Source organism: Dendrobates tinctorius, unplaced genomic scaffold, assembly GCF_039654945.1.
Source record: "Dendrobates tinctorius isolate UK_male_01 unplaced genomic scaffold, ASM3965494v1 ptg000063l, whole genome shotgun sequence".
NCBI lineage: Eukaryota > Metazoa > Chordata > Amphibia > Anura > Dendrobatidae > Dendrobates > Dendrobates tinctorius.
Window position 1 is genome coordinate 28,402,065 of NW_027361731.1, and position 22,880 is coordinate 28,424,944.

The 22,880-nt window shown below is 42.3% G+C and overlaps 1 protein-coding gene across 1 annotated transcript in view; it reads right to left on the reverse strand.

The window, feature by feature from the left end:
• Positions 1-296: 296 nt before the first annotated feature.
• Positions 297-22,880, reverse strand: part of GSG1L2 (GSG1 like 2) — a 32,893-nt gene continuing 10,309 nt past the window's right edge. The window contains exons 2-5 of the mRNA XM_073579760.1: positions 5,801-5,848; positions 4,167-4,319; positions 2,749-2,860; positions 297-646 (exon numbers count right to left, since the gene is read on the reverse strand). Of these exons, the coding sequence (XP_073435861.1) occupies positions 355-646; positions 2,749-2,860; positions 4,167-4,319; positions 5,801-5,848 (605 nt within the window). The 3' untranslated portion in view covers positions 297-354. The remainder of the gene's footprint in view (positions 647-2,748; positions 2,861-4,166; positions 4,320-5,800; positions 5,849-22,880) is intronic.

Consider the following 22,880-nt stretch of genomic DNA (forward strand, 5'->3'; position numbering starts at 1 on the left):
CTTTTACCACTACAGCTGAGGAGCTATGACGGCTGGTGTGGGATGGTGGCACTTTATGCCATAGCTGTGGTACTGGACAGAAAACAATTACCACTACCTCTACAACTGAGGAGTTATGATGGCTCGTGTGTGAGATGGTGGTTCCCAATGTCTCCCATACGAAGGTTCCTTGGATGTGGAAATTTTCCACCTTATTATTAGATTCTGTTCCACCATAAAATGTATTACAATCTTGGGGTCTCCCTAGTTGCGGATCACCAGGAAGCTTTAGGGGTCGTCCACAAACATACAAGGAAGCCCACCCAGAGATTTTATTATAAAACAGTACATAATCAGCAGCACCTGTAGGGGGCACTAGCAGTACTCGTCACACTGTGTGTAAGGGAAGTGGTTTAGATTCCCGTAGTTGGAGGGATTCTGTGCTGGTGCCGATAAATCCACAAAGTCCTCTCTGTGGCTCTGCAGGGTGTGGATGTAGATGTCCCACACCGGGGCCAAGCTCTCCTGCTCCTGGGTCTTCTGCGTGTTCTGTAAACTTCTCTCCAGGTTCCGTCTCCTTTGCTTGAACTCCAATATGGTCTTTGTGTATCGGTTGATGGTCGTTACTGATGCTGCCATGCAGCATGTGAACGAGCCCCACGCCAAGCTGCGGAGAGAGACAACGGGCAATAATGATATCTACAGCTGCTATAACATAGGCATTGTGTACCCAGTGATATGGAGCATGCTGGTATAGCCTGGACATCTCCTGTATATAATTATACATGTACAGCCGGTATAACCTGGGTATATTCTATATATAATTATATATGTACAGCCGGTATAACCTGGGTATATTCTATATATAATTATATACGAGTACAGCAGGTATAACCCGGGCATCTCCTGTATATAATTATACATGTACAGCCGGTATAACCCGGGTATATTCTACATATAATTATATATGTACAGCCGGTATAACCTATATATAATTATATACGAGTACAGCTGGTATAACCCGGGCATCTCCTGTATATAATTATACATGTACAGCAGGTATAACCTGGGCATCTCCTGTATATAATTATACATGTACAGCTGGTATAACCCCGGCATCTCCTGTATATAAAATTGTACATGTACAGCTGGTATAACCCGGGCATCTCCTGTATATAATTGTACAGCAGGTATAACCCGGGCATCTCCTATATATAATTATGTATGTACAGCCGGTATAACCCGGGCATCTCCTGTATATAATTGTACATGTACAGCAGGTATAACCTGGGCATCTCCTCTATATAATTATATATGTATAGCTGGTATAACCTGGGCATCTCCTGTATATAATTATATATGTACAGCTGGTATAACCTGGGCATCTCCTGTATAGAATTATATATGTACAGCTGGTATAAGCCGGGCATCTCCTGTATATAATTGTACATGTACAGCAGGTATAAGCCGGGCATCTCCTGTATATAATTATATATGTACAGCTGGTATATCCTGGACATCTCCTGTATATAATTGTACATGTACAGCTGGTATAACCCCGGCATCTCCTGTATATAAAATTGTACATGTACAGCTGGTATAACCTGGGCATCTCCTGTATATAATTGTACATGTACAGCAGGTATAACCCAGGCATCTCCTGTATATAATTGTACATGTACAGGTGGTATAACCCGGGCATCTCCTGTATATAATTATATATGTACAGCCGGTATAACCTGGGCATCTCCTGTATTATTATATATGTATAGCTGGTATAACCTGGGCACCTCCTGTATATAATTATATATCTACAGCTGGTATAACCTGGGAATCTCCTGTATGTAATTATATATGTACAGCTGGTATAACCTGGGCATCTCCTGTATATAATTATATATGTACAGCCGGTATAACCTGGGCATCTCCTGTATATAGTTATATATGTACTGCCAGTAAAAGTTACACAGCTTCTTGTCTACGGTGATGTGGAGTGCGCTGGTATAACCTGGGTATATAATGATATATACAGCCGGTTTTATGTGCGCAGCAGTGTGCGGTGTAATGACTCGGCTTTTCGCTGGACATGTTGACGTCTCCTCTCTGCTGATTTTGGATCTTTTCCCCATTAATAGACAATTCTAACTTCAGCATTGAAACCACTTCAAAAAGATGTCGATAAATTGTGGAACGAGTTCTTACATCTTCAAGGAAATCCTTCCCGGACTTGGAACTGCTGAATAATCAGAATTGCCCAGAACTTTTTGCCGGTGGGAAAATATTCAGAAGCTACTGATCTTCGTGCAGAGAGAGACTGCGCCGGATAATTCATTACTGATGAGCAAGTCATTCCTCAGTCAGGACATGAGATCTGTCTATTTGTAGACGGAGGGAGAAAGGGACCATGTCACCCGGTTCTCCTCTTGAGGTGGGTTAATCCTTGTGTTTTGCCTTGGGCCACCTGGGACCAGATGAGAACAGGACAGATAAGGACTCCTTGATAGTTCTGTCCTTTGGTCAGCATGTCATAAAAGGCTTTGGGCTACTCATCTAGTAGACCGATAGACTATATACAGATGATTGGAAAGGTCTATGTCCCATCATCCATGGAACTTACTGGTATGGTGCCCAGAGAGCCCCATTTAAATCATTGGGAAGTCAGAAGAAGACCATCACCTGTGATGGTTGACTTTAAAAAAACAAGACAAGGCAGTGTACAATTCTACAATTGTGGCTACTTTTTCAAACAGTTGATTGACGGTGTCTTACCAGTAGGACCAGCCGTAGTCCCAGTTCTGAGGTCTCCAATCCTCCGGGCCAAGGTTGACAGTCATCTGGAACACTGTTGTGTACATCATGTGTGCGACCATCCCGAGTAACCCTGTAAAATAGATTGTTATTGTCATTAAGGTCTCATGTGTTTACAAAAAGAATCATACAGCCAAATCAGATCTCTCGCTTTGCACTGAAGATGAGTAACGAAGGATGCAAAGATGGTCCCAAATCCTGGAGAGGACACCACCCTCGTTGACTTCATCCTCAATCTATGGATGGCAACAAAAATCCCCAGCTCTGGTTAATAGGGAGTGTTTACCACAATTAGTACCTCCCTCTATTATAATTTTGGTTAAAAAGAGCATCTATCGAGAGAGCTTATCCAGAAGTCCTTTGTTTCCAAAGAAGTGTGGTGGAGCCACCTCAAAATATTTTGTGCAGAAGGCACCACATATCACATCAGACATCCTAAAATTTGGCAGATTTGTTCAGTGTAAACTCTACGATGTAGATCAATTGGTCATCATCTTCCATTGTTCATCACGTGGTCTTGTAGGCTATAGCTCTTGTATCCACCACCCCGCCAAAAAAAAGGCCAAACCTCATGGAAAGCGTTCAAGCTCAAGAGATATAAATCAGACGGATCCTCTACAAATCAGACTTCTCATATTTCACCATTTTTGAAATGTTTTGCTTCTCATTTCATACATTACTCCTGACTGTCTCTTCATTGGAAAAACTCTTGACCGATTTTGACCAAACACAAACAGAAGGAAATCTGAAAGTGTTGGAAGAGGATGAGATCACTGTGAGAAGATGATTTTAAATGATGGGCTGAGGGGAGAGGACAGCACAAAACCTCCTTCACAAGAGGTCCATAGTCTATGGTTAGCAATGGTCAACCTTACTCTCTATTGTCATGCATCTGATCAAGAAGACTTTTGTTTGGAAAGATGAAGCAGTCAACAAGTAGGGCCACCATGGAGAGAGTTGGATTGTGTGGTGGAGCCACCCCATGAATTGGTAGATTTTCAGAGTGTGAATTCTACGAGGTAGGTCAGATGTTACTTACTGTGTAGGCTATGGCTCTTGTATTTTCCAAACAAGAAAGCCAAATTTCATTGAAGGAGCTCAGGAGAAATAAATCGGATGGTTCCTCTACATGTCGGACTCCTCATATTTCATGGTGACTTGCTGACATTTTTGGAAATGTTTTGCTCCTCTTGGTGTCTAAAGATTCTCTCTTCAGTAGAAAATCCACTCAAAGCTTTGGGAAATAACAAATGGTACCAGATATGGCCTACATAGGAGGCCAAGGTGAAGACATCTCACCACACGTCCCCGTTCATCCAGGCATCAAGGAGAAACTTCTGATGAACTTAATAAATCTGAAGAACCCAAGAGGGACTCACCTGATAAAACAGTAAAAATGGCGGCAAAGGCGTTGAGCTTGAGGCCGTCAATAACTGAGGTATAGTAACAAACTTCCACCGACATGAGGCTGACCCCTGTGAGGAGCAACGTGATGTACAAGACCTCGGCAACGATGGAGAGCCACAAGACACCTGCACCAAGACACAAACACCATTATACCACTGACAACCAGCCCCTATGTCATGTCTGAGAGGTTGTCACTGCCCGCCCCCAGGCATGGCCATCACATGGGTATAGATGCAGCTTAGGCTGTGACTAGAGAGTAAGTCCAATGAGTACTTACTGAGTTAATCATCATTACAAGTAGCAAGAACTGGTCTTAGGAGCGAGGCTTTGTTATTTTTTGTTCGCTATCGCAGATTATCGCATCTTTCTGCAATTTCTTAATATAAATGGTAATGCTGATGTCACACTGGGTTGGGTTCTTTGCTTGCGCAGCTTTTTTTTACTTTCCTGGTGATTATTATTATTGCAGGTATGGGAATTTGTGGTCATTAGCGACCAGCAGAACAGATCTAATTACTGATATACGGCCAGCGGAGGAACCTGAGCTGCACTACAAATACTGGGCAGTGGCCAGAGCAGGGAGGGGGGCAGAGGCGACAGAGGGGCGAGGGGCAGAGCCGACAGAGGGGGGCGAGGGGCAGAGCCGACAGAGGGGGGCGAGGGGCAGAGCCGACAGAGGGGGGCGAGGGGCAGAGCCGACAGAGGGGGGCGAGGGGCAGAGCCGGCAGAGGGGGGCGAGGGGCAGAGCCGGCAGAGGGGGGCGAGGGGCAGAGCCGGCAGAGGGGGGCGAGGGGCAGAGCCGGCAGAGGGGGGCGAGGGGCAGAGCCGACAGAGGGGGGCGAGGGGCAGAGCCGACAGAGGGGGGCGAGGGGCAGAGCCGACAGAGGGGGGCGAGGGGCAGAGCCGACAGAGGGGGGCGAGGGGCAGAGCCGACAGAGGGGGGCGAGGGGCAGAGCCGACAGAGGGGGGCGAGGGGCAGAGCCGACAGAGGGGGGCGAGGGGCAGAGCCGACAGAGGGGGGCGAGGGGCAGAGCCGACAGAGGGGGGCGAGGGGCAGAGCCGACAGAGGGGGGCGAGGGGCAGAGCCGACAGAGGGGGGCGAGGGGCAGAGCCGACAGAGGGGGGCGAGGGGCAGAGCCGACAGAGGGTGGCGGGGCAGAGCCGACAGAGGGGCACATGCCTTGGGGCGGGGGGGCGCTAACAAACCACTTTGCCTTCACCAGAGTATTTACATATAGGAAAGGGGCAGTTGGTGTAACGTTCACCCTTACTATCGTGCACACGAAGCTACGCCAATGTCAGCAGTTCTCAGTGGAGCAATCTGGGTCCTGGATGGAATATAATATGGGAAGTGCTGAATGCAGAACAGATTTGGGAGATTCCCATTAATTTAGTAGCGTGCACAGCAAACTGAGGAATGACCACTAGGTGGCAGCATGTGGCATACAAAGAAGAAGAAGACTGTATCACAGAGACCCCTATATTATACCAGACCCCCATGATATACCAGGTGGCAGACCTGCTCCTTATTTATTTCCAAAACTTAGTTTCAAATATTTAAAAAATGAAATATTTTACAAAAATGTCAGAAAGCGCAGTAGCTAACCTCTGTCTGCAGGGGGCGTGAGCGCAATGAAACTGCGACATTTCTCACCTGGAAAACAAGAGGAAAATGAAAGACCGATATTAGATATGAGATTGCTACATAGATAAGGAATAATATAAGAGGAAGAAATGATGTTACACAGGCAGATTCCCCAAGTGGTTTGAGTCCTACAGGGCACTGAGGCATGGAGAACATTGGTTGATGGAGAACATTGGTTGATGGAGAACATTCAGGGTCAGGTGGAGAACATTCATTGGCGGATGCAGCTACCTGACCTTATACATCAGGGCGCAGTGCAACCTTGACACCAACGGCTGCTGAGCATTAACATAAATGTGGTTTGCAAATAAGTCTCCCTTCCCTCTTCCGATACATCATGGAGACCGTTAGTGACACTTCCATCCCAGAGGAGATCTGTTCTACTACACGGCTCCCTCTACCCCGACCCTACACATAACTGAACATGGGATTCGCAGTCTCCTTCCTGATGCTGGGACATTCATCGATTGAGAATTGAATCACTGATGAAACCTTCTGAATAATGTAATCCAAAAAAAATGTATACAATATTAGGACACAAACAACCACAAACAGAACAACAAACCACCACACCAAATTCCACAGACAGTAGGGCGATGACCATCGCCACAAACAGGACAATCACTACCATAAAAAAGGATATCCACCAACCAAAACAAGACAACAACCTGCAACACAAACATAAGGACATATGCTACCATCACCAATATAAGGATAACCACCACTACCAGAAAAAGTTGGACAACATCCGCTACAAACAAGAGGACAACGATCACTACTCCATCAGGAGGACAACCACCACCACAAACAGGAGGACAACTATTGCTGTAAACAGGACAACCACCACCACAAACAGGAGGACAACCATCCCTATAGACAAGACAGCCACCACAAACAGAACAACCACACCACAAATAGGAGGACAACCACCTCTACAGACACGACAGCCACCAAAAACAGGAGGGCAACCACCACAATCAGGATAATTGTCACCATAAAGAAGAAATACACAAGGACAACCATCAGAAATACAAATCCTTTTTTTTTGTAAGAAACTTACTTTACAAAAAAGAGGACATCCACAAACACCATTGCATCTGCTACTATCTCAAATAAAACCACAGCTACCTCTGAGACAACAAGTAGGACAATGTCCACTGAAAAAGGACAAGTACAACCAGAAACAAAAAGAACCACCACTACTCCAAAAAGCTGCAAACTTTCTTTAAATAAGAGGACAATCACCACCACAAACAAGAGGATAATCACTACCAGAGACGAGCATACAAGCAGCAGTACAACAAGCAGGACAACCACCAGAAATAGAAGGACCACCACAAAAAATAGCACAACATTCAAAACAAGTAGCCACTAGAACCACCACAAAAACAAGAGGACAACTGCCACCATAAGCAGTAGGAAAATCACAACAAATAAAAGGACAACCAACTTCACAGTTAACAGCATAACTAGCAGCTAGCACAAAATAGAACTAATCGCCATCACACACAACCACCACCAGAAACACACCCACCGCTACAATCAAAAAGGACAAAACAAATGAAGAACCAGCACAAATGAAGAACCAGCACAACAAACATAAAAAAAAACATCAACTACCATGATAAACAAGAGGACAACAATCACCATAAAGAAGAGAACAACTAGCAGCACAAACAAAAGGTAAACTGTACCACAGAAAAAAGTTAAGTGCCACCACAAGCAGGAAAACAGCACACCATAAAAAGGACAGCAACTACCACCATGAAGAAGCAGACATCAACCACAAATGAGTTACCATCCACAACTACAAACTGAAAAACAACTTTAACCACCAGGAGGACAACAACCACTACAAACAGGAGGATAACCACCACCAGAAACAGGAAGACAACAACCACTAAAAAGCAGGTGACAATGACCACCACAACCAGGAGGACAAAAACCTCTACAAACTAGGAGGACAACTACAACCAAGCGACAACCACCACTATTACCAGAAGGACAGCTATCACCACAACCAGGAGAACAACAATCACAAGGACAACCACAACAACACCACTACAACCAGGAGGACAACCACCACCACAACCTGGAGGATGACAACAACTATAACAAGGATGAAAACTGTTATGAGTTCATTTTCTGCTTCACCAGTTGAGAGGTCCCCTTCCGTTCTCCCTCTGGTGGTGACGGGAGGTAGTGAGGTTGGTTTAAGTGGTAGTGATATGCCACCTGGTGAGGAAGATAATGATTGGATTTCTGGAGTATCAAACTGGATATAAGACAGCCGACGCCCTATCCTGGTGCTGGTGATTCAGTCTGCCTCTCAGGTCTAGGCCTCAGCTCTGTCCCAGTCTTCTCAAAGAGAAGTTTGTTTTTTGCTAATGTTCACACTTGCTCTTGCTGGTTTTTTTCAGTTTTTTGTGTGGTCAGCCAGCCCGGCTGGGCTGTGCTGAATTTCCACTCTTATTTGCCAAATTGCCTTTTTTTTTTTGTCCCTTATTAGATTGGCCTCTTTTTGCTCTGTCTCAGAATATTTCAGAGTGCTGATATAGTGGGAGAAGTCTAGTGACTTCAGGGTTAATTATGCTATCAGTTGTGTTGGATATTTTGTAGGGTTTTTTGGCAGACTGCAGACAGTGTCTTTCCTTTCCTGTCCTTTCTAGTTAGTTTGGCCCCATCATTTGCTCAGCCTATTTTCCTGCCTTTGTTTGTGTTTTCATCTTTATTCACCATCAATAAATGTGGGGGGCTGTCTCTCCTTTGGGGTCTGCTCTGGGGCAGTTAGTTTTCCTCTTTTCCTGCTTTAGGCTTATCTAGTTCTCCGGTTGTGACGAGGAGTCTAGGACCACCGTAGGAACGCTCCACGACTGCTGCTAGTTGCGTGTTAGGATCAGGGGTCTGCATAGTTACCAACCTCTTTGGTTTTCTGAGACTTAGCTTGTATTGTTTTTTATTTCCTCCTCGGCTACCCGTTCATAACAGAATCACCAGCCATACCGCAGATTCTAGGGTACGCAAAAGCAGGAAAGAATTGTAAAAAGTGTCAGAATTTTTTTTTTAATATGCATTTTTTGCTCTTTTTCTCTGGGGCCGTAGGAGGATTTTTTCCTTAATGGAGATTAAGCAATTGTCTGATCGTGTGGAGCAGCTTGCTGTTGAAGTGCGGGGAATTTCCACCTATCTCGCTCAATCACATGCTGCTGAACCCAAAATCCCCACTCCTGATGTGTTTTCTGGGGATCGGTCTAAATTTTTGAATTTAAATTTGTGGATAAGTTTTTGATCATCTATCTGGATGATATTTTGATCTTTTCTTGTGACTGGGATTCTCATGTGGAACATGTCCGGACTGTGTTCTGGATTTTGAGGGGGAATTCCCTGTTTAAGGGATCGAAATGTCTCTTTGGTGTTCAGAGGATTTCATTTTTGGGATTTGTCTTGTCTCCATCGACTATTGAAATGGACCCGGCCAAGGTACAGGCCATTTATGATTGGGTTCAGCCCACTTCTTTGAAGGCTCTTCAGAAGTTTTTGGGTTTTGCTAATTTCTATCGGAAATTTATAGGTAATTTTTCTGGTATTGTCAAACCACTGACTGACCTGACCAAAAAGGGCGCTGATGTGCTGAATTGGTCTCCTGAGGCTATCTCAGCATTTCAGGAGCTTAAACGGAGATTTACTTCAGCTCCAGTTTTACGGCAACCTGATGTCTCACTCCCGTTTCAAGTGGAGGTAGACGCTTCTGAGATTGGTGCAGGAGCTGTTTTGTCCCAAAAAGACCCTGTGACTTCTAAGATGAATCCCTGTGCCTTCTTTTCTCGAAAGTTCTCCCCATCTGAGCGCAACTATGATGTGGGGAATCGGGAATTGTTGGCCATGAAGTGGGCATTTGAGGAGTGGAGACATTGGTTGGAAGGAGCTAGACATCAGGCTGTGGTCCTCACCGATCACAAGAATCTGACTTATCTGGAGTCGGCCAAACGCTTGAATCCTAGACAGGCTAGATGGGCCTTGTTTTTCACGCATTTTAATTTTGTGGTCTCTTTTCTTCCGGGCACTAAGAATCTTAAGGCAGACGCCTTTTCTAGGAGTTTCTTTGCCGATTCTCTTAATGTGACCGAGCCTACTACTATCCTAGGTGAGGGGGTAGTTCTTTCTGCCATTTTGCCCGATTTGAGACGCGCCCTGTAGGAATTTCAGGAGGATAAACCTGAGCGTTGCCCTATGGGAAGATTGTATGTTCCTGACCAGTGGAGAAAGAGAGTGATGTCTGAAGTCCATTGCTCCGCATTGGCTGGTCATCCAGGTATTTTTGGTACCAGAGATTTGGTGAGTCGGTCCTTTTGGTGGCCTGCCTTATCTCGTGATGTCAGGAATTTTGTACAGTCCTGTGGGACTTGTTCTCGGTCTAAACCCTGTTCTCATTCTAGTGGGTTGCTGATGCCCCTGCCGGTGCCCAAGAGGCCATGGACCCATATCTCAATGGATTTTATTTCTGATCTTCCTGTCTCTCAGAGAATGACTGTTATCTGGGTGATTTGTGATAGATTTTCGAAAATGGTCCATCTTGTACCACTCTCAAAGTTGCCATCTTCCGCTGAGTTGGTGCCCTTGTTTATACAACAGGTGGTTCGGTTACACGGGATTCCTGAGAACATTGTGTCCGATAGAGGGGTCCAGTTTGTTTCCAGATTTTGGAAAGCCTTTTGTTCCAGTCTGGGAATTCAGTTGTCCGTCTACTCCGTGATTCATCCCCAGACCAATGGACAGACAGAGAACAATCCAGACCTTGGAGTCTAATTTATGTTTTATATCTGCTGATCAAGATGATTGGGTCTCATTTTTGCCCTTGGCCGAATTTTCGCTGAACAATAGAGCTAGTTCTGCCACTTTGATGTCACCGTTTTTCTGTAATTTTGGGTTTCATCCTCGATTCTCTTCAGGGCAAGTGGAATCTTCGTCCTGCCCAGGTGTGGACACTGTGGTAGAGAGAATGCAGCAGATATGGGATCAAGTGGTGGATAAGTTGTCTCTCTCTCAGGAAAAGGTCCAGCATTTTTCCAACCGGCATAGGACCATTGGTCCCCGTTTTAAAGTGGGTGATATGGTTTCGTTGTCGTCTAAGAATATTCCTATGAAGGTTGCATCTCCAAAATTTAAGCCAAAGAGCGACCAGAATGGTGACCGGTCTGCAAACCCTGTCTTATGAGGAAAGGTTGCAGGATTTGGGAATGTTTAGTTTGCAAAAGAGAAGACTGAGAGGAGACTTAATAGCTGTCTACAAATATCAAGGGCTGTCACATTGTAGAAGGATCAACTTTATTCTCATTTGCACAAGGAAAGACTAGAAGCAATGGGATGAAACTGAATGGGAGGAGACACAGATTAGATATTAGCTAAACTTTTTGACAGTTAGAGTGATCAATGAGTGGAACAGACTGCCACGAGAAGTGGTGAGTTCTCCTTCAATGGAAGTCTTCAAACAGAGGCTGGACAGACACCTGACTGGGATGATTTAGCGAATCCTGCTTTGAGCAGGGGGTTGGACCAGATGGCCCAGGAGGTCCCTTCCAACTCTACGATTCTATGATTTATTGGACCTTATAGGATTTTGGAGATTCTTAATCCTATTTCTTTTCGATTGGCTCTTCCAGTTACGTTCAAAATCCATAACGTATTTCACAAGTCACTGTTGAAGAGGTTTGTTGAGCCAGTAGTTCCTGTGGTGGCACCTCCTGACCCTGTGTTGCTTTAGGCTTATCTAGTTCTCCGGTTGTGACGAGGCGTCTAGGAGCACCGTAGAAATGCTCCACGACTGCTGCTAGTTGCGTGTTAGGATCAGGGGTCTGTAGTCTGCATAGTTACCAACCTCTCTGGTTTTCTGAGACTTAGCTTGTATTGTTTTTTATTTCCTCCTTGGCTACCCTTTCATAACAGAAAACAACCACTACAACCATGAGAACAGCCAGCAGTACAACTAGGCGACAACCACCACCACAACCAGGAGGACAACCACCACCACAGAGGAACAAAGAGGAAGACAACAACCACTACAACACCCTGGAGGGCAACTAGCACCGCAATTAGGATGACAAACTAATGCAAATAAGTTTATATCCACCGTAAACAAGAGGACCACCAACCCTCCTCTCTTCCTAGTGGCTTCCAGGTTACCATGATCACTACTATTGGGTCAGGTTCCTCATCGTAGTCCAAACCTAGAGTCTTATCCCAAAAACAGGAGGAAATGTTGGGCCAAGAGAGGTGTCCATAACATCATTGCACTGAACTGGTGGAAACTGTCCACCCTACAAGTCTCGTTTATCAAGCAGCAGGGAAGTTCCAACTGTGTGGTAGGACCACCACCCTATAGTCTACCAGATTTTGCTGGTAGGAACACTGAGGTTTGAGGCAGAGGACGATGTGGAGAACTGGAGCGCCACCTCAGCCCCAGTAATAATGGCTCCATCTATAATGCATGCCGTGATGAGGCGAAAAGGGTCTCCGAGGGGCTCGGGGATCAAGAAGACAATTATTACGGCTGCTTTAATATGAGCATTGGGAAAGGGAAAATGCATGAAAATTGGATGTTATAACATTATTGCCTGCAAGCTCAATAACCGCACATATTAAAGCCTGGATCATTAGTGGACGAGCCGTGGAAGGAAAGAAGAGCCCAAAGCACTGATAAAAATGAGGCCTTTACCAGCAGCTGCCTGACACCAGCACAATCCTGCTGCCTGAGTGTGACCACAGGAGGGTACTAGAGAAGGAGCCGGATCCTGTGCATTGCAGAGGATTACAGGACAATTCACAGAGAAAGCTGTGCATAGCAGGACGGCGCAGTCTGCCGTCGACGCACAGATCTTAGACGTCTCTCGTCTACATATGGAGGAGGATTTGGCTCCAGACTCAACTGCCTTATCCAAACTCTTCCCCGTGTCAGGGAACGTCCCGAGGATCAGTCTCGATTATGGCTGATGATCAGTTAAAGAGATGATGTCCACATGGGGCACCAGCAGCTGCTCAGCCCAATGTCTCAGGGAGCCGGACCACTCTGACGACACTCCAGATTTCACTATTAGGGTTGTGTTCATACCATGCGATCCTGATGCGGTTTGAAAGTTTAGAAAACATGGTACAATCAGATCTGATGAGCAGTCACCTCTGTGGCCTCAGAAAAAAAGGACTTTCCATAATCAGATCACTAAACCTACAGATCCCAGAATAGGATCCCGACGAGTCCGCGCCGTCCCCCATTCATTGCTTCTTCAACCAGTTTTCGACGAGACAGCGCAGTCCCCCCACTCATTACTTCTCCATCTAGTCTCAACTCTATAGATGAAAGGATTTGTGTAGGGGATGAAGGCCTAATCACCATAAGCTCCGGTGACCCCCTCACCGCCGGTATCCATCACACTGCCAATAACGCCCCGGCACTATAATACTGCCCCTATGTACAAGAATATAACTACTATAATACTGCTCCTATGTACAAGAATATAACTACTATAATACTGCCCCTATATACAAGAATATAACTACTATAATACTGCCCCTATGTACAAGAATATAACTACTATAATACTGCCCCTATGTACAAGAATATAACTACTATAATACTGCCCCTATGTACAAGAATATAACTACTATAATACTGCCCCTATGTACAAGAATATAACTACTATAATACTGCCTCCTATGTACAGGAATATATCTACTATAATACTGCCCCTATGTACAAAAATATAACTACTATAATACTGCCCCTATGTACAAGAATATAACTACTATAATGCTGCCCCCTATGTGCAAGAATATAACTACTATAATACTGCTTCTATGTACAAGAATATAACTACTATAATACTGCTCCTATGTACAAGAAAATAACTGCTTTAATACTGCTCCTATGTACAAGAATATAACTACTATAATACTGCTCCCTATGTACAAGAATATAACTACTATAATACTGCCCCCTATGTACAAGAATATAACTACTATAATACTGCTCCTATGTACAAGAACATAACTACTATAATACTGCCCCTATGTACAAGAATATAACTACTACAATACTACCCCTATGTACAAGAATATAACTACTATAATACTGCCCCTATGTACAAGAATATAACTACTATAATACTGCACCCTATGTACAAGAATATAACTACTATAATACTGCCCCTATATACAAGAATATAACTACTATAATACTGCTCCTATGTACAAGAATATAACTACTATAATACTGCCCCTATATACAAGAATATAACTACTATAATACTGCCCCTATGTACAAGAATATAACTACTATAATACTGCCCCTATGTACAAGAATATAACTACTATAATACTGCCCCTATGTACAAGAATATAACTACTATAATACTGCCCCTATGTACAAGAATATAACTACTATAATACTGCCCCTATGTACAAGAATATAACTACTATAATACTGCCCCTATATACAAGAATATAACTACTATAATACTGCCCCTATGTACAAGAATATAACTACTATAATACTGCCCCTATGTACAAGAATATAACTACTATAATACTGCCCCTATGTACAAGAATATAACTACTATAATACTGCCTCCTATGTACTGGAATATATCTACTATAATACTGCCCCTATGTACAAAAATATAACTACTATAATACTGCCCCTATGTACAAGAATATAACTACTATAATGCTGCCCCCTATGTGCAAGAATATAACTACTATAATACTGCTTCTATGTACAAGAATATAACTACTATAATACTGCTCCTATGTACAAGAATATAACTACTATAATACTGCTCCTATGTACAAGAACATAACTGCTATAATACTGCTCCTATGTACAAGAATATAACTACTATAATACTGCTCCCTATGTACAAGAATATAACTACTATAATACTGCCCCCTATGTACAAGAATATAACTACTATAATACTGCTCCTATGTACAAGAATATAACTACTATAATACTGCTCCTATGTACAAGAATATAACTACTATAATACTGCTGCTATGTACAAGAATATAACTACTATAATACTGCTCCTATGTACAACAATATAACTACTATAATACTGCCCCTATGTACAAGAATATAACTACTATAATACTACCCCTATGTACAAGAATATAACTACTATAATACTGCCCCCTATGTACAAGAACATAACTACTATAATACTGCCCCTATGTACAAGAATATAACTACTACAATACTACCCCTATGTACAAGAATATAACTACTATAATACTGCCCCTATGTACAAGAATATAACTACTATAATACTGCTCCTATGTACAAGAATATAACTACTATAATACTGCTCCTATGTACATGAATATAACTACTATAATGCTGCCCCCTATGTACAGAACATAACTACTATAATACTGCCCCTATGTACAAGAATATAACTACTACAATACTACCCCTATGTACAAGAATATAACTACTATAATACTGCTGCTATGTACAAGAATATAACTACTATAATACTGCCCCCTATGTACAAGAATATAACTACTACAATACTACCCCTATGTACAAGAATATAACTACTATAATACTGCTCCTATGTACAAGAATATAACTACTATAATACTGCCCCCTATGTACAAGAACATAACTACTATAATACTGCTCCTATGTACAAGAATATAACTACTATAATACTGCTCCTATGTACAAGAATATAACTACTATAATACTGCTCCTATGTACAAGAATATAACTACTATAATGCTGCTCCTATGTACAAGAATATAACTACTATAATGCTGCTCCTATGTACAAGAATATAACTACTATAATGCTGCTCCCTATGTACAAGAATATAACTACTATAATACTGCTCCTATGTACAAGAATATAACTACTATAATGCTGCCCCCTATGTACAGAACATAACTACTATAATACTGCCCCTATGTACAAGAATATAACTACTATAATACTGCCCCTATGTACAAGAATATAACTACTATAATACTGCCCCCTATGTACAAGAATATAACTAGTATAATACTGCCCCTATATACAAGAATATAACTACTATAATACTGCTCCTATGTACAAGAATATAACTACTATAATACTGCCCCTATGTACAAGAATATAACTACTATAATACTGCCCCTATGTACAGGAATATAACTACTATAATACTGCCCCTATGTACAGGAATATAACTACTATAATACTGCCCCCTATGTACAAGAATATAACTAGTATAATACTGCCCCTATATACAAGAATATAACTACTATAATACTGCCTCCTATGTACAAGAATATAACTACTATAATACTGCCCCTATGTACAAGAATATAACTACTATAATACTGCCCCTATGTACAGGAATATAACTACTATAATACTGCCCCCTATGTACAAGAATATAACTACTATAATGCTGCCCCCTATGTACAAGAATATAACTACTATAATACTGCTCCTAGCTGTGAGGTTGTGTGTTTGTAGCTCTCCTGATGTCTGGAGCAAGCCCCTGGGCGGGGTATCTCCCCAAGCAAGGCCCAGGCTTCCAGGCCTACACTTGGAAGTAGCACTCAAGTTGTGTCTAAGGCGGATGCAAGTCCCAAAGTTGTTTCTGAGGGAAAGAAAGCTCAGAATGGAAGTAGCAGCAGCAGGAATAATGAAGCTGTGAAAGTGCAAAAAGTAACGGAACAAGGAAAAGCCATGGCTGTGGGTAAGAAAGTTCCAGTTAAGCAGTCGGCCAGCCAAGGCAAACAGAGTGAAGGACAACTAGGAGAAATCCAGAAGAAATCTACTGGTGAGAAGCTGAATGGAGGAAAGCAGCCTGCAGCTCAGGAGGTGCCATCACCATCTTCAGGTGTGCAGCTGACTCCCAGCAGACAGAGGAGAACCTCACTGGAGAGACAGACGCTCCAGGAGAACCTGCAGCAGAAGCATGTGGTGGCCAGCATGGCGAGCTCTGGGCGCACAAGGTCGCAGTCAGGTGGCAGCAGTAAAAGTGCTGTGGAGCCTGGAGCCACGAAACCAGCGGTGGTGAAAGTTAAGGAGACGTCTGGTTTCAAGCATCCAGGGACATTGCTGAAAGCAGGATCCCAGGAGGAGACGCCATGTGCACCTGAGCTTCAGGTCGCAGAGGAGATCCCAGGACTGGTCAAGAGGCTCGGTGAGTTACAGCAGCACAAAGACTTGCTGCAGAAACAGATAGACATGGGCTATAAGGTAAAGGCTGCTAATCCTGGTGGAGATCACACCTTTTATGATCAGACTCTGAACATGCTTGGTATACAGCTGGCAAAAGTGGTGACTGACATGGACTGTGTCCTAGAGAAGATGGGGCCCCTGGCAGAGACTTATAGGAACCAGGAACTGTTTATGTCACACAAGCAGGACTCTGCAGGTTCCAGCTCAGACATTGTCCCAGGTGGGCCCCAGAAGCCGGTGCAGCCAGTGCTGCAGCCTGCAAGTTTCTGCTTCCAAAAGGGTCAAATACTGCAGCCGCAGCAGCCTGCGGCAGACCCCAAGCAGCAGCACGTTATGCAGATTCCAGCAGGTGTACCATAAGTCTCAGAATGCCCAGCACAGCAGCCTGCGGCAGACCCCAAGCAGCAGCATGGACTGCACTTTCCAGCAGAGGGACTACAAGTCTCAGAATGCCAAGCACAACAGTTGGGAAGTGGACATGTGCCGGTCATTACTGATGGTGCCCAGCAGGGCTCTGATGCTGGGGATAACCGCACTATATCTGGGGGGTCGGGGGCTTGGGGGAGCACAGTATATTTGGTGGACGCTGCACAGTCTGATAATGACATTGATGCTGATGATAACAATGTGCATGATAATGTCTGTGATTTCCCACCTTTAATTTCAAGAACACAAGGTGTGGCTGCCCCTCCTGCTGCAGACCTTCACCCCGTCAGTCAACCCAATGTGACACCGCACGGTCCCCCCAGTAATGCCTGGAGTCGTGGTGCTCCGTCCTTTACCTCTGGTACCAATTATACAGGCCAGGCGTTTAAACGGAGAAACGTCGTGCGTTTCCGGCACAGAGGTGCCAAGGAGGATCTGCCAGACAGGAGGTTTGTCGTCAGGGAGCTCTTGTGCCACCAGATGGGGTTTGTGCCAGTCAGCATCCTGGCAGTGATTAATCTTCCAGACAGGCAGGGCTATGATGTCAGCTTTAAGCTCATGTCTGACCTGGACAGATTCTGGTCTAGTTTCCCCAAGTTTAGAGACACGGAGGGCTGGAGTAAGTTCAGCTTTATTCCTATCTCTAAGCCAGATACTGTCACCGTAAATGTCATCTTCTGGAATGAGTCTGTTCCCCCGCAGGACATTGTGGTGTGGCTCCGGAGGCATTGTGACCTGGTCTCTGACCTCACCAAAAGCAGAGACAGTGATGGGATCTGGACAGGAGGGTGGCGGGTTTTGGTGAAACTGCGCCAATGCAATAACATCACTGCCCACTTACCCAACTCCTTCTTTATTGGGAGGGAGAGGGGTGTGTGTTTCTATCCTGGGCAGCCTTGTAAGTGCTTTAAATGTGGCAAGGCAGGTCACCTGGCAAATACCTGTACTGTGGTGAAGTGCAGCCTGTGTGGGGAGGTCGGCCATCTAGCTGCAGACTGCCAGAACATCAGGTGCAACCTCTGTGGGAAGATCGGTCACCCTCACAGGGACTGTCCAGACGCCTGGCACAATATCTGTAAGGACTTTCCTGACGAGGACTTGGTGGCAGGGGCAGAGATTCTGGAGGAGGCAGCTTTACTGTCAGGGGAAATACTGACCAGACCAGAGGTCCACCAGGGGTCTACTCAGCTAACACCAGAGCAGCAGGGTTCAGAGAGAGAACAGGGGAGTATGGAGGTTGTACCTCAGGGGCAGCGGTCACAGGAAGGCATTACTTCAGTGCTACCATCTGTGTCTGAGGAGTATAGCAATAATCAGAAAAGGAAGAAAAAGGACAAGGCCTCCCGTAAACCTGAGGGGTATGACACTGGCCAAGGAGCCGGGAAGAAATTCCAGAGCTCTGCAGGTGTAATGGTCGTATCTAACAGGTTTGATGTTCTGTCTGAGTCTAACGGCGATTTTGAAGATGACCTTAAGAGAATTGACGCAGAGTGTGATAGGGACGTAGAGGATTGTCCTCCGCCAAAGCGGAAGCCCTTACCTGAGGGCACTCGGGAAGAGTCTGAGATGGAGACCGGAGGTGAACAGAATAACTCCGACTCAGATCTGTGACGCTGTCAACCAGATAATGTCTGAACTCAGATAGGGAAAATCATTAGGAGAAATTAGGACATGTTAAGATATGGAAGGATGAGTCACTGGGTAGGAATATAATGAGCTCTGTTTGCAAAGTGTTTTTTTTTTTTTGTTTTTTTTTTTTCTCTCCTCAAACTAGGAGTATGGACTCTAAGTTAATTTGATATGTATAAACTGGATATGTAATGAATGTATGTACAATCCTAGTGAATTCAGTTTTGTATTATTGGAGGAATGTTATTTGTATTTGTTTTGTTTTTACAATAAAAATTGCCCCCTATGTACAGGAATATAACTACTATAATACTGCCCCTATGTACAAGAATATAACTAGTATAATACTGCCCCTATATACAAGAATATAACTACTATAATACTGCCTCCTATGTACAAGAATATAACTACTATAATACTGCCCCCTATGTACAAGAATATAACTACTATAATACTACTCCTATGTACAAGAATATAACTAGTATAATACTGCCCCTATGTACAGGAATATAACTACTATAATACTGCCTCCTATGTACAAGAATATAACTACTACAATACTGCCCCTATGTACAAGAATATAACTACTATAATACTGCCCCTATGTACAAGAATATAACTACTATAATACTGCCCCTATGTACAAGAATATAACTACTACAATACTACCCCTATGTACAAGAATATAACTACTATAATACTGCCTCCTATGTACAGGAATATAACTACTATAATACTGCCTCCTATGTACAAGAATATAACTACTATAATACTGCCCCTATGTACAAGAATATAACTACTACAATACTACCCCTATGTACAAGAATATAACTACTATAATACTGCTCCTATGTACAAGAATATAACTACTATAATACTGCCCCCTATGTACAAGAACATAACTACTATAATACTGCCCCCTATGTACAAGAATATAACTAGTATAATACTGCCCCTATGTACAAGAATATAACTAGTATAATACTGCCCCTATGTACAAGAATATAACTAGTATAATACTGCTCCTATGTACAAGAATATAACTACTATAATACTGCCTCCTATGTACAGGAATATAACTACTATAATACTGCCTCCTATGTACAAGAATATAACTACTATAATACTGCCCCTATGTACAAGAATATAACTACTACAATACTACCCCTATGTACAAGAATATAACTACTATAATACTGCTCCTATGTACAAGAATATAACTACTATAATACTGCCCCTATGTACAAGAATATAACTACTATAATACTGCCCCTATGTACAGGAATATAACTACTATAATACTGCCTCCTATGTACAAGAATATAACTACTATAATACTGCCCCTATGTACAAGAATATAACTACTACAATACTACCCCTATGTACAAGAATATAACTACTATAATACTGCCCCCTATGTACAAGAACATAACTACTATAATACTGCCCCCTATGTACAAGAATATAACTAGTATAATACTGCCCCTATGTACAAGAATATAACTAGTATAATACTGCTCCTATGTACAAGAATATAACTACTATAATACTGCTCCTATGTACAAGAATATAACTACTATAATACTGCCCCTATGTACAAGAATATAACTACTACAATACTACCCCTATGTACAAGAATATAACTACTATAATACTGCTCCTATGTACAAGAATATAACTACTATAATACTGCCCCCTATGTACAAGAACATAACTACTATAATACTGCCCCCTATGTACAAGAATATAACTAGTATAATACTGCCCCTATGTACAAGAATATAACTAGTATAATACTGCTCCTATGTACAAGAATATAACTACTATAATACTGCCTCCTATGTACAAGAATATAACTACTATAATACTGCCTCCTATGTACAGGAATATAACTACTATAATACTGCCTCCTATGTACAAGAATATAACTACTATAATACTGCCCCTATGTACAAGAATATAACTACTACAATACTACCCCTATGTACAAGAATATAACTACTATAATACTGCTCCTATGTACAAGAATATAACTACTATAATACTGCCCCCTATGTACAAGAACATAACTACTATAATACTGCCCCCTATGTACAAGAATATAACTAGTATAATACTGCCCCTATGTACAAGAATATAACTAGTATAATACTGCTCCTATGTACAAGAATATAACTACTATAATACTGCTCCTATGTACAAGAATATAACTACTATAATACTGCTCCTATGTACAAGAATATAACTACTATAATACTGCTCCTATGTACAAGAATATAACTACTATAATGCTGCTCCTATGTACAAGAATATAACTACTATAATGCTGCTCCCTATGTACAAGAATATAACTACTATAATACTGCTCCCTATGTACAAGAATATAACTAGTATAATACTGCCCCTATATACAAGAATATAACTACTATAATACTGCCTCCTATGTACAAGAATATAACTACTATAATACTGCCCCTATGTACAGGAATATAACTAGTATAATACTGCCCCTATATACAAGAATATAACTACTATAATACTGCCCCCTATGTACAAGAATATAACTTCTATAATACTGCCCCTATGTACAAGAATATAACTACTATAATACTGCCCCCTATGTACAAGAATATAACTACTATAATACTGCCCCTATATACAAGAATATAACTACTATAATACTGCCCCTATGTACAAGAATATAACTACTATAATACTGCCCCCTATGTACAAGAATATAACTACTATAATACTGCCCCTATGTACAAGAATATAACTACTATAATACTGCCCCTATGTACAGGAATATAACCACTATAATACTGCCCCCTATATACAAGAATATAACTAGTATAATACTGCTCCTATGTACAAGAATATAACTAGTATAATACTGCTCCTATGTACAAGAATATAACTACTATAATACTGCTCCTATGTACAAGAATATAACTACTATAATACTGCTCCTATGTACAAGAATATAACTACTATAATGCTGCTCCTATGTACAAGAATATAACTACTATAATGCTGCTCCCTATGTACAAGAATATAACTACTATAATACTGCTCCCTATGTACAAGAATATAACTAGTATAATACTGCCCCTATATACAAGAATATAACTACTATAATACTGCCTCCTATGTACAAGAATATAACTACTATAATACTGCCCCTATGTACAGGAATATAACTAGTATAATACTGCCCCTATATACAAGAATATAACTACTATAATACTGCCCCCTATGTACAAGAATATAACTTCTATAATACTGCCCCTATGTACAAGAATATAACTACTATAATACTGCCCCTATGTACAAGAATATAACTACTATAATACTGCCCCTATATACAAGAATATAACTACTATAATACTGCCCCTATGTACAAGAATATAACTACTATAATACTGCCCCCTATGTACAAGAATATAACTACTATAATACTGCCCCTATGTACAAGAATATAACTACTATAATACTGCCCCTATGTACAAGAATATAACTACTATAATACTGCCCCCTATGTACAAGAATATAACTACTATAATACTTCCCCCTATGTACAAGAATATAACTACTGTAATACTGCCCCTATATACAAGAATATAACTACTATAATACTGCCCCTAATCTAATATATAAAGCTCAAGTGTGTGTATGTCCGGGATTGACATCCGCACCGTCGCAGCTACAGCCACACGTCTGGACCCCAAGAGCGTCCTAGGCTATGTTGTGAGGCGAAAT